General features: G+C 36.7%; 1 protein-coding gene across 1 annotated transcript in view; it reads right to left on the bottom strand.

The window, feature by feature from the left end:
• Positions 1-539: 539 nt before the first annotated feature.
• Positions 540-14,185, bottom strand: part of LOC140241716 (dedicator of cytokinesis protein 1-like) — a 157,378-nt gene continuing 143,732 nt past the window's right edge. Inside the window, 4 exon segments of the mRNA XM_072321466.1 lie at positions 540-668; positions 829-1,004; positions 1,829-1,922; positions 12,037-12,078. Of these exon segments, the coding sequence (XP_072177567.1) occupies positions 540-668; positions 829-1,004; positions 1,829-1,922; positions 12,037-12,078 (441 nt within the window).

Here is a 14,185-nt window from a genome sequence, read left to right as displayed (position 1 = left end):
TGTTCTTGGAGTCAGTGACTGCACATTTCGATAACTGAGGCAAGGAAGGAGGGCAACTTATCCCATTTAAATCTTGCTGACAATCACAAATAATAATGGTTGTAGTGACCAAATAGAGGCATAAGGTTTCCAAATCTGCAGGGGTAACTGGGTTGACAATGGTACAGACTAAAACTGTTTAATAGTAATATTTCAATAACACCAGCACACTAACTCCAGACTTGCAGGAGCTTCCCAATTGACTACCAGGTCTAAACATACAGTTTTCTTCAGATGTAACTCACCTTACAGAAAGAAGGCTTTTCTAACTGGTGAATGAAATGAAAATTTTCCTCCTTCAATGGGATTCCTGCGACAATCAGTATAAACACAAATGTCCATCAAGGGAAAGCAGCATCGATTCTGACCAGCCTTTGGTGGTAGAGGCTAACAAACACAGTAAACGGAGAACTTAAACCAACAGGAGTGCAACTCCAGAGTGAGTGTAAAAAAGAAAAAAAAAAAAAAAAACCATCTTGAGACTAGGCCTGAAATCTCTGTCATGGCTTCTCAGGTGGTTCATTAGTGAAGGCGTCTTGTGCTTGCTCCGAGGGCTGTGGGTTTTTTCTGCTTGTTGGTGGCGTGGTACTGGATGATCCTTTCACTGGTAGAGGAGGTGGAGCTTGCTCCTAAAAAAAAAAAAAAAAGAAGAAGAAGAAAATGGCCAACATTGCCATAAATTGACAACAATATTAACAATTTTAAAGCTACATTACAGAAAGTGGGAAATTTATTCCACATTCAAATTTTATGTTAATTAATTTTATGTAGATTTATTTCAATCCTCACCTTATCTCTGTGGGAGCTGAGAGCGATTGGGAAGCCCGCTGGTTTGGGAGGTGGGTTATTGTGGTCAATAACCTCAACTTGAGTGAAGTCTCCACTGGATTGCTTTGGGGGCAGCTTTGGGGGCGCATCGTTGTCCCCGTCCGAAGACTGGAGTGATGAGGTGGAGGAGGAGGTGTCTGGGGGGGGGGGGGGGTACACAAACAGACCAAAACTTGAGTGCATCAACAAACACAATGACATACTGTAATGACATACTGTAAACACTAATATTTTTTTCTGTGGTTTCATATTTACAAATTTTGAGAACAAGCTCTAGATGGCAAATATAACACACACACACACACACACACACACACACACAAAATAAAAATATTGGCAAAACTAAAGACAAAACTTTACCCAACCAATCAGTGTCCCAGGCCAGCACACTAGCACTGCAATATCAATGAATTGTTGAAAAGATATCATTAGAAAATGGCTCGTCATATGACTATCATGGATGTTTTACCATTTGCGAATCTTAACCCAATTCTTATAGGAACAGGACAGCCCATGCATTGATCTAATGGAGAATTATAACTACCTCAAAGGCAGGCGTTTAAAGGTGTCAGGATGTTGGTAACTGTTTACACATTGGTATAAAAAAATGGTTATTATAAAACAATTTTATGCACAGCAAATGAGCAAAGTTGTTGCATATGCAATGTCCTGGTGGATTGGTCAAAAGAGCTACCTAAATGAAGTCGCTAAACTACACCATGTTAGATTAATCTACAGACATTCAAGCTGTCATAGCTTTCCCAGTATCAGTAACATTGTTACAAATATTTGCAACACTATAGCTCTGAATTTTGTCAAATTCATCCACAAAAGCAATCTGTCCTTTAATCGTATCCCTTTCTTTTGACCTCCTGGAAGCATTAGATTAAAATTTTACTGCTATTGATGATCTTGTTTGGGGGGAGGGGAAGGGAGTTGATTGGGTTAAAGGGACACTCACTCATAACATGCATAGTCCTGGCTCTTATCGGTCTCTGCATAGGAACATGGTTGGCTTTCTTCATGTCCTTCCTGAGAGGTCTGGCACTGGACAGCTGATGGAAATGAACAGAACAAAAGAGAAGGACAAACCAAAAGTAGTTAGTCAATTCCGATCCTTTTCGTTTCCCTCTACAACACACATTGCCAGAAGCCCAAGACTAACCACAATACATCTTCCCCGATACATCCATCCCCCTATCCATTAGTTTTATCCCGTCAGAGAATGTGTCAATTTCTTGACTGTTGTGTGAAAACGTGATGACTGCAGTCTTGTAAAACCATGGCACATTGAGTATAAACCATTGGTTTTGGATGTTGTGTGCTCTTTTCTTGCCATGGCTTTGCACTTCTCTATCCTAGGTTTTAATGTACAATATTTTTCCTTTGAAATAAGTGAGCATTCAGAAATATCACTGCATGCATATTTGACTGCTTAGGCTGTTCAAGATATAATATGCATTAGCGCTTTATTTTTTACATTTATTTTTTTGGTTGCAAACATGAGTATTCACTGTCAGAATTAAGAAACAAAACTGCACGCATATCTGAAATTGTTAAAGGCTATGTCAAAGTGGTCAGTAGAGCTGGAAGAAGCAGATTGCAAAACCAATGGCTGGGAAATCAACAACTTTGTTTTGAAAACAGCCAACACTTCATGTGTACACGTATGTATGTCCTAGGGGAATTTCGACCTCCCTTCAATGATACACTGTCTGGAAATGCTGTATTTCGACAGTGACAGTCTGTGGGGGGGGGGGGGGGGGGGGAGGAGTGAGGGATGTGAGAATAGACAGAATGATAGCTGTGTACCAGACTTGCAAGTATGGTAAACAGTGTGAGGAATGATATGTCCCAATGACGTTGTTGGTACAGACAATGAGGGCTGAAACCCAGTAGTTCATGGTGATTGGCTAGGTACCACCGATAGGGGAGTAGGCATCGCAACAGGGCTCAATTGCTTTGACCTCCAGCTTTCATAAGCACCGCCCCTGCCACACAACTGGAAAGGGCAATCTTAACTCACAATTTCCAGTCTGTCCAATATTGGTGGTATATTACACTATTTGAATTTGTTGTTCACATGTACAGTAAATGCAAAGCAGATGTACTGAATATTTGCAATCAAAGTTGGGCATAAGGCAAATAATCTAATGGGCAAAATATTCTATTTTTTTTACCAACATCCATAATACAGTGATGGGCCAATGTCGTGTATTAATGTACATTGCATTTCAGTTCACATGGACTAGAAAAAAACAAACAAACAAAAAAACTTTAAATTGGCATGGTAGACATCCAGTTTACATTCATTGAGCATTGCAACTAATTTTGACACATCACATCTCTGCAACCCCACTTCTCTTCTTCCCTTTCCTATCAATTATGTATTATCCATGTCAAGCATTAAAAGTTCTAAGCGTAATAGAGAGAGGTGTAAAACACTCAGCACACTCATCATATATGATAATATAGACAGATTACACACACACAGCTTTTACAGTACTGCTGATGGCTTTCTTCTCTTCTGAAATATTTCAATTCCCATAAAAGAAAGGAAACAAAAAATAAAATAAGATCACAATGCCATGCTGCTAAAAAGAAAAATTGAAGAAAAGGGAAACAGTTGGAAGGAACCATCAATGAAATCAAAAGCAAGGAAATCTCTACTCATTCCTGCAAATGTCTTCAAACTGGTAAGGTATGAAATAAGAAAAGATATAGATTCACAGGACAGTAAAGAAAGCCCTGCAATAGGAGACACATCAAACCGGTATTCCATTCCACACAAATGTTCAAAGTATAAAAAAAAAAAGTAATTAAAGAAAACTTATGAAACAGATAGAGATATTAGATATTACAACATGCAGTTAATACAAAAGTATGCAAAAAAGAAGAGAAAAGAACCTCAACCAAGCTGCTTTGACCTTCAACTTTGGGATAAAGAGTCTTTCACAATCATACATAGCACATGTTGAAATGACAAAAAGTGCTATAGAAATGTATGTAGCCCAATTTTTTATCTTTTTTTTTTTTTGGCTTCCTCTTGCACAAAAGGTGAGATAATTAAAATCTAGCTCACTCAACTTTTTAACCCCCAGTGTTAAATGCTACATACATGTTTTACTTACATAACATTCAAATGTTATTTGGTTCACAAGTAGACAGTAGAATAAACTAACTGCATAAAGTTGTATTTGTTTCTTTATTACGTATGACTGTATCAAATGTATGGCTGTATGGCTGTATGGCTGCTTCAAATTCACGACATATGGCATTTCTTCCACAGTATCACAAAATATATTGATGTTTGTTTGACTTGTCTACTCCGGCAGCTAATACTTATCAACAAAATGGACCTTATCTTTTAATTATCTGATGCTGAGTAGACAGTTAAGCACAATGTTTGTGGGTTGTCTCTTCATTTGACAAAATAACTCTTTTATTACAATAATCTTTCATCAAATGCTAGATCAGGAATCTGCATTTGTCCAAAAACAAACCGTTTTGAGCATGACTTTGACCCAAAACATAGAAGCCTTTGGTATATTCTATTCATGGGAGCTTAAAAAAAAAAAAAAAAAATCTGGCTCAGCTTGTATAAATGAGAAAAATATCTAGGTGAGAAGGCTGTCAGTGTTTGTGGGTGATCTCACTTTCCATATTAGAACCTGTTCTGTACATGATTCTAAATCCACGTAGGTTTTGCACACCTTCCACCAGCCTCACAATGGCAAGTGGATAACACTGGACCAATAGTGTCCTTTAATTGAAATGAAATTCACAAGTCAAATAGGTATGTACCGTAAGCAGCAACAGGTTTTTCCTCTTTACAGTTGACATGACAAGACATTAAAACTTTTGTTTGTATTTTGTTTTAATCATGGTTTGAGTACTAACAGTGATTAATGGTATAAAATGTAGGCACATAAATTGGACATATATATCACAATAAAGACCTCTTCCCTGCTGACTTCAACTGGGTTGTTGGACTGGTTTCGTGTAGTTCTGACTGGCTTGCTGTACACATACCAGCCTACTGGGACCAGCACATCCAAAGTGGGGTCACACCCCCCCCCCCCCCCCCCAAAAAAAAAAAAAAAAAAAAAAAAAAAAAAAAAAAAAAAAAAATCCAAACAATATATACCTTTGGACTTTCCATGAATGGTAATGATCACCATGTCCTTTACTCAATACTTTCTTTGAAGCTATGATTAAAAATTTCACATGGCCATTCTACGAGTCATGAATCATTGGTTCCTGTCTTTCCATACCCATACGTTACATACCATGCCTATCATATCACATCATACTTCTTTTGGTCCGATTAGAAGCTGCTTGAAAATATAGTACTTTTTGAAAATAATTATGCACACTGACATATATATACACATAATGAAATAAGTAAGGCCACAATCTCACATATGGATACAATCAATAAAAAAAAAAAGAGAGAGAGAAAAAAAGAACGAAAAAATGAACACTTTTGCTGTCATAAATATTGCCCATCTAATAATAATAATAAAAGGACTGCAATCTCATGTCATTCCACATGGTAATATCATAACTGAATGGGAATATTTTCTCTCTCTTGACTTTTTAGCATGTATACAGCCCAAAGCCACCCTATTAAAAAATCACATCAATGGCAGCAACCCTCATGTGTATGGTGTGTATGGTTAGGGGGATAAGGAAATGTGTTTACATCATTTTAATCTCATCCCACATTCATTTACAATTGTAGGTTTAATCTTCATTATATGTTTCATTTGTATGATATCATGGTAAATTTGTCTACATCAATGCAAGAGTGGCGATAAGCTACAGTCTTTCTTTTCTTTTCTTTCTTTCTTTTTCTTTTTGATAGAGATTTAGCATTGTGTGATCCCTCTGGGTGCTGAGAGGTTAGTAAAGGATCATCTGGTTTAGCTCACTGAAAACCACTTATTTTTGTCATAACAGACCCAATGCTGGGGAAAGTCTGGGCTAGCCTTTGGCAGGTTAAGAAGCATTATTACTACCAAATGCCTATTGAATTATTTTGCTCGCCATTTGCAGAAAGCCAGCAGGCATTTTCTGGCATTTAAAAAAAGAAAAAAAAAATATGATTCATTTCTGCATTATGCTACCTTTCATTCTCCAGTCTGCATGCAAAGTTTTGAGCGTACACAGATATAATTATAATATTCAGAAAACAAAAAGCCTTTTAAGGGGCATCAACAGAAGCAAAGTAACAAACAAAAAAAAAGAGATTTAAAAATTGGATTATTGCGAGAAGAAAAAGCTAAAATGAAAGGCATTGTTTTAATCTTGATCTGGGGAGGTTAGTGGGGCATGGACTCAAACAAAAGTTTGAATAAAACTGTCATCACTTCAATCATAAGGCCAAAAAAAAAAAATTGCTTGTTTGCCCTTAATTGCCAAAACCCAAGAGGGTCGGTAGGTCGTTTTTTTTTTTTTTTTTTTTTTTTTTTTTTTAAATATCAGGGTACCCTTTTTTCCATGTCAATGCACTCAAAACTCCAAGAGATTCATTCAAATTTACGTCTTGCTATAATAGGGCCCGGTACGCGAGGCAGAAACACTCACTGACAAACACTTATAACGTTCATTTTTGTTAAATTTTGCAAACAGCTCCAAAAAAAAAGTACCTTCCAGTGAGATGCTGGCAACTGAACTCCAAACAGTTTTGGTGCCATGACAGCTGGTAACGGATGCTGCAAAAGTAGCCATCTTGTGAAGGGCTGCACACTAACCCATTTTTTTCTGCCGGTCCGACCTGTCTCTGTCGGACCGGTAAATGCCCCGTTTTACCATTTTTTACAGGTCCGAACAGAAAATTTACCGGTCAACAACGACAACATTTTAAAAAACATTAAATGACTTGCAAACTTATTTTCTTGTTTTTTTATGGATGTACCCCCCCCCCATGTACATTTTACAGATTAGTATTTTTTTTAAACTTGCATTATTTATTGCACAAGAAATTTAAAAATAAAGACAGGAAAAAATTAGAATGTTTGTTTGTGAATTAGTGTAAAATGATAATGAACAAAATCAGATTGTATCAAATGCGTTTGCGACTTTTTCTAAACATCGGCGCACGAACTTGCTGCGTAACCTGCTCTTGGTGGTCAGTTGGATTGCGATGCTTTAATGAGTTATTTTAGTTGTGATATTTTCTGATGCACGCGATACAAGGGGTTCTTTATTTTTCTCCCGATAATCTCTTCGCATTTGTGCATGCGTTCTTGAAAGGAACACGACATGCAGGGCCGAATTCACAATCCTTTTTGCGCCCATTTCCACCTCAAATATTAGCGGGATTGTGACGATTTCATAAATTACTTCGGCTGTAATATTTTACGAAGCACGCGCCAAAAGGGGTTGAAAATGCGTCCTTTATTTTTTCCCGATAAACTCTTCGAATTTCGTAAGTGCGTTCTTAAAAGATGTACCACACGGCCGAATTCATGATACTTTTTTGCGCCTATTTCTACCTCAGATGTCAGCGGGATTGTGACGATTTCATACTAGTAAATCACTTCGGATGTAATCTTTTGCGATGCACGCACCAGCTAGAATGGTTGAAAATGCGTACTTTATTTTTCTCCCCATAATCTCTTCGCATTCCGTAAATGCGTTCTTAAAAGATATACGACACGGCCAAAAATCATGATTCTTTTTGCGCCTATTGTTTCCTCAAACTTCAACGGGATTGCGATGATTTTATCAATTATTATTCGGCTGTAATCTTTATGATGCACTGGCTAAAAGGGGTTGAAAATGTGTCCTGTATTTTTCTCCCTATAATCTCTTCGCATTTCGTACATGCGTATATACGTCACGGCCGAATTTACGATCCTTTTAGCGCCTATTTCTACATCAAATATCAGCGGGATTGCGATATTTCGTTATTTCGGCTGTAATCTTTTGTGATACATACACCAGAAGGGTTGAAAATGCGTTCTTTATTTTTCTCCCGATAATCTCTTCGCATTTGTGCATGCGTTTTCAAAACTATACACTGCATGCTGGGCCGAATTCGAAATTCTTTTTGCGCCTATTATTGTTTACTCAAATTTCAACGGGATTGCGAAATTTTCATGAATTACTACTCGGCTGTAATCTATATGATGCAAGCGCCAAAAGGGGATGAAAATGTGTCCTTTATTTTTCTCCCGCTAATCTCTTCCCATTTCGTACATGCGTTCTTAAAAGGTATACGACACGGCCGAATTCACGTTCCTTTTTGCGCTTATTTCTACCTCAAATATCAGCGGGTTTGTGGCGATTTCATTGATTACTTCGGATGTAATCTTTTGTAATGCACGCACCAGAAGGGTGAAAATGTGTTTTTTATTTTTCTCCCGATAATCTCGCCGCATTTGTGCATGCGTTTTGATAACCAACACGGCATGCAGGACTGAATTCAAGATCCTTTTTGCGCCTGTTGTTTCCTCAAATTTCAACGGGATTGCGTTGATTTCATGAATTTTTATTCGGCTGTAATCTTTTATGATGCACGTACCAAATGTGTCCTTTATTTATTTTTTTCTCCTCTATAATCTCTTCGCATTTCGTACATGAGCTTTTGAAAGGTGTACGACGCGGCCGGCCGAATTCATGATCCTTTTTGGGACGATTTCTACCTCAAATATGTAAGCGGGACTGCGATGATTTCATGATTTTTTTTTCTCCCTAGTATTATCTCTTCACATTTTGTGCATGCGTTCCTAAAAAGTACACGGAAGGGCCGATTTCGTGATCCTTTTTGCGCCTATCTTCATTGTGAGATCATTCTGAACGAATGAAAATATTCATTTGTGAAATGACTGTGTAAAATGAAACTGAACGCAATCAGATCCATTTACTCTATCGCTGAATATCGAATATGTTTTTACTTTTCTAAAAATCGACACAAGTAAATTAGTTCTAACATGTCAACTGCCACGCTGCTGCGAAGCCGGGATCGGATCGTGAGTAAAATGACCCAGAAATGCGTGCGCTTCTAATTCTATCAATGCTTCTTGTCTGGCATGACCGCCGATCGCAAGCAAACGAAAAGCAGTTACACTGTACATGCATGGCATGGCAGTGCGTGAGCAGCGCCAATGCGCAAGCTAGCGCGACTACTGGTCGCCAGTGTGCAGACCTGCACTAAGTGCATGATATACAATTTGTACATGCATTGATTGGATTTCGTGCGCGTGCACGCATGTGAGCCAAAAAGGTTGCTACATTGTAGCATGCAATGCATGCTGTAAAACGTAGCCTGTGGACCCGCGCGGCCCGAACACAATTACGACGGGTCGATGAGATGAAAAAAAAAAAAAAAAAACATTTTTAGACTTTTTTTATTCTTTCTCTAGCTTAAAATGGATAATTTTGGGTTTAAAACCATTCACAAATTTGTAGAAGGTGAAATTTGTGGAAAAAAATAAACTTGAAAGAGCAAAAAAAAAAAAAAAAAAAAAAAAAAAAAAAACGCGACCCGAAATTTCCGTGATTTTCGGTCGGTCGCGAAGGGCAAACAAACCATTTTTTTTTTTTGGCCTAATTGCAACTCAGTTTTGCTGCTGTCCATGAAGCACTGCCACTTTTATTTCTGAGCAATTTATAGTCAAGAGGATGCAGACATGTATTCAAGCTGACTTGAAAAAAAAAAATGTTTGTTCCATAAACTAAAAAAAAAAAGACAGTAATGAACAATCCCTTAAAGGTGCCCATACCTCTAATATACAAAACTGCAAGAACAAACTCACAACTAATTGCTTATACAAAAATTACATTAAAGGACAAGTTCACCTTCATAGACATGTGGATTGAGTGAATGCAGCAATATTGATACAACATATCAGCATGAGTTTGAGGAAAATTCGATAATCCGTATAAAAGTTATGAATTTTTGAAGTTTCTGCTTAGTCACTGCTGGATGAGAAGACAACTTCAGCTTGTGATGTCATATGTGTACAACTATATAAAGAAAGTATAAGGAAAAAATCAAGATATTTTTACTTTTCTCTCATAATAAAAGAACACTTGACTTCCCTCTTTCAGAAGGCAAGGGGAATGATATTACCCTTAACATACGTCAGTGATGAGTCAAGGAAATGTGCACTTTTTTTTCAAAAAGTAACATTTTGCAAAATTCTCTTTATATTTTCCTTATAATGTTGTACGCATGTGACATCATACATTCTAGTAGTCTTCTCATCCAGCAGTGACTGTGCAGATACTTTAAAAATTCATTACTTTTGAACGGATTGTCCGATTTTCCCCAAACTTTCACTGATGTGTTCGACAAATATTGCTGCATTCACACAATCCACATGTATATGAAGGTGGACTTGTCCTTTAAGAAGTGTGCTACAATTGTAAACATTGCTGTATACATGTGTATGTGTACTTTGGACACATGTACAGAAGACGTGCCCACATCGAGTTTGATTTGGTGATGAGATATACTGAACTGAAAACCAAAGAAAAAAAGAAAGACATGTTTTTCAAAGTAATTATTTTGGACCTTGCACTTATTTGCAAGATTTGCCCATAATACATTGTTATCAGCTTGATTCTTCACATTATGTAAAGGAGATATTTCCTATCCCATCCCCCCAAACAAACAAAATACAATATCTCTTTGTATTTGCTGGTATTTGCCATGGTCTCTTAAAAAATCTAAAATTCATCAATGATCTGTGATAATTTGTGATTCACAAATTATGCGCCCAACCACATTACACGACATTTTCAGGATAGAAGCATCACATTTTCCAGCTACATTGCTTCACATGGATTTGAACAGAGCTAAAGCAAATTCTTGCACACCTTGTCACTTGGTTTCCATAAATAGCAATCTAACGCAGATATGTCAAGTTTCATCTCACACACTTCTCACTACAAATATAAGCAAAATTCCCATGACAAATGACACTGAAGATCTGTATTGCGATTGATTTCACATTTCTTTTCAAATCCACATGAAACTACTTAATTTATTCAACCTCACAAATCTCCTTGCTCAATTTGGACTGGACCATGATCCCAGACTATCTGATGTTATGTGAACTAAATCCCTACCCATGTCTACATCATCTTTGTGAGTATAAGTCAAGGCTTTGCATGCATTTGTGATCCTAAATACCACTACTGGTAGATGTCTCCTTCATCCAGTGTGACTGTGTTCCTGTGCAATGGTTGACGGATCATGAAGCTGATCATTATAGGGGACGACTGGGGAGGCAAACACCCTCACTGCCCTCCAAAGCAGAGTTGGAAAGTGCGATGTTTTAGTATGTGAACTATTTTAGTATTTAAACCACCGGTTTACATACTAAAATATTGACCGATGCATAAATTCTATATGAAGGGTTTGATTGCTGAACTTCACTCTTACTAATTTGAGATACAGTATTTGCCATAAAAGCTGCTGCAAAATGAAGAAAATAATATGAAAATATTAGGTTCTTTTATCACGACCTCAAAAATAATTATTCTTTGTTATGCAACAAGTAAGGTATCATCGAAAAGGTGTTATTTTGCTCCATCTGATGAACTTACTCCAAATTGTTTAAAAATGGCACATAACCTGTTTTGCAGGCAAACTTTTCATATTGAAACATTGGGTTTATGATATCGCTGTCTCCTATCAGTGTCTTTCATGAGCTGTCAACCTTACTCCAGGAATTTATCAGATAGCTGCTCTAAAAACAAAACAAAACAAACAAAGCACAAAAACAAAAGTGAATATTAGAAAATATGCCAATTAAGTCTAATGTAACAGAACTTTGCAAAAAAACTATTACGCACTAGCATGAACCTGAATATACAAATAAAATAAATGTATACCTGGCTAATTATGCAGTTTGCAAGATTGTATTCATATATACAAATAGAATATAATACCTGGCTAATTATGCAGTTTGCTAGATTGTATTCATATACACAATAGTGCTGGCATCTTAACTTCTAAAAAGTTCTAAAACCCACTACAAATGAATAGTATGAGATAAAAAATAAAAAATAAATAAATTTGACTATTAAAAAAAAACCAAACTGATACACTGGTAATCATAACCCTAGAAACATGTTTAAAGGGAAAGAACTGAAATAAAATGAGATAATATGAGCGGCAGAGAATACTTGGCATGCAAAAAGGGAATTTACCGAGCTGTCAGACTGCTTTCTACGTCTTCTAAGGGAGAATCCCTGTTAGGGCGGTGGGAGAGAGAGTTTGGACGACATCCAGACATTTTATGCATTCACTTGTGGGTATACAGACATGGGATGACATGTTCATTGAAGCAATTTAATTATCATGCACATTCATACATACATCAGTCTCGGGGGACATCTCTCTGGCTGGGACCAGAAAGGCATCAACTCCATTGACTGAAGATAGCATGCATGTATTCTGGTTCAAAACTGACAATATCGTGCCCATCAAATGTATACAGGAGTTGTGTTGTACACTCATAATCTATCTCCATGACATAAATATGTTCATATTCAATATATTGAATTGTGAAAAGGGTTTATGTTCCATCAAAGATGGGAGACAGATTAATGCAATACAATGCAATCACTTCAAGAAATAGTGTGGGAATTCTACCTTGTAGTTTGAGACAATCTCCATAACTGTGCTGCAGGGGTGGATCCAGGAATTCTGTAAAGGGGAGGCGCCTTTACAAACTTAAAGGGGGGTGCATGTCCCCTAATTTTTCTCTTTTATCTCTTTTGTTTTATCAAAAAATAAAGAGGGGACGCGCGTCCGGTGCGCCTCCCTCTGGATCCACCACTGTACTGGTAAGATCTCTACCGAAACGTATGTTTGTGAGATTTGTCTCTTTCAACCTGGCATATTTGTAGGAAATTAGGACACAGTAGGTAGTATTTGTCAACAAAACATTTGATAACCCCCTGTACACATTTGATGGTTAATTTCTGTAGCACATGCATACAGTGCATTAACACACACAAATGATCCTAAATCAGGAAACTTGTTTCATCCTCTTGTCAAGACATTAGTAAAAAGATATTCAATATTTTAGGCAACTTCCTCTGGAATCAGGAAAACTTAGCTGCTCAGCATACATGCTTTTCTAAACACAATCATACTCCCATCATCTTCTCGCAGTAAAATAATAAATAATAATATAGAAGGTAATCCAACAGGATACTCGCAGCACCTAATTATGGAAAATCTTTATAGCACTTAGGACAAACAAAGGTAAAAAAAATACCTGGTACATGCAAACAAGCAAAAAATCCTTTCTTGTTCATTACACTGGTGTAACTACCCTGCACACTAACACACAATACAAAAGTTTGGGGAAGAAGAGATTGAAATTACATCATGCCTCTATCATTCAACAGTACTTGGGGAATAAAAACACAAAATAAACATACCTCTAGTAAAGATACCTCTATTTACAAGATTGCTTTTGGCTTTTATTACCTCACAGATACAGGATTTCCTACATCTATCTAAAAGTTTAAAAGCTATTAACATTTGCCTTTACAGCTATTAAGAAACAGCCACTGTTCAATATCAAACGCAACTTGCATGATTGTCTACCACACTCCCATCTGAATGCATACCTGCCAACATTTCAAGATGAAATATCTTACTCGTGGATTGCAAAAATCTTATTTTATATGCAAACTGAAGTTAAAAATCTTACTTTCGGTCAAATCTTCAGAAAATACACATGAAAGGAGGTACATCTAAATATTTTTTAAAAATCTGATTTCTCTGACAGAAAATCTGATTTTGCTATTTTTAACGTAAAAAATCTTACTGAATCTGATAAAATCTAACTAGTTGGCAAGTATGTGAATGAATAAATATTTATTGTCAAAAACTCTTCTATCAATTGGTCACCTACACAACACTGTAAACTCCCTAGTTTGAGTAATCATTTCATATTGAAAAAGAAAAAATGAAACACATTTTCTTCTTTCATTCTATGTAAGTCCAACAATGACATATGACCAACAATAAGCCACATTTTCAATTCCCTGTAACTGTCAAATTGTCATCATGTTAACAGAGAGCTTGTAATTTATATCTTTTAGCTCCCTGAGGACCTTTAGAAACAATAAATCAAGCAGAAAGTAGCATTTCAAAAGCAAGAGCATCCAAGAATAAGGGTGATATCTCTGTACATTCTAAAACAAGGAAAGTTCCCGAGCATTTTCATTTCAAATTTCGAGAGAACCAAGATTCGCAAAATTAAAATGCATGCGAAAGTTCTGGTCTACACTATATCCACTGAATGCCAGTGATAATTTGTAAAAATTTCATGCTGCGAAC

The sequence above is a fragment of the Diadema setosum genome, chromosome 18 (assembly GCF_964275005.1).
Source record: "Diadema setosum chromosome 18, eeDiaSeto1, whole genome shotgun sequence".
Lineage (NCBI taxonomy): Eukaryota > Metazoa > Echinodermata > Echinoidea > Diadematoida > Diadematidae > Diadema > Diadema setosum.
This window is presented reverse-complemented; position numbering and strand designations above follow the sequence as displayed.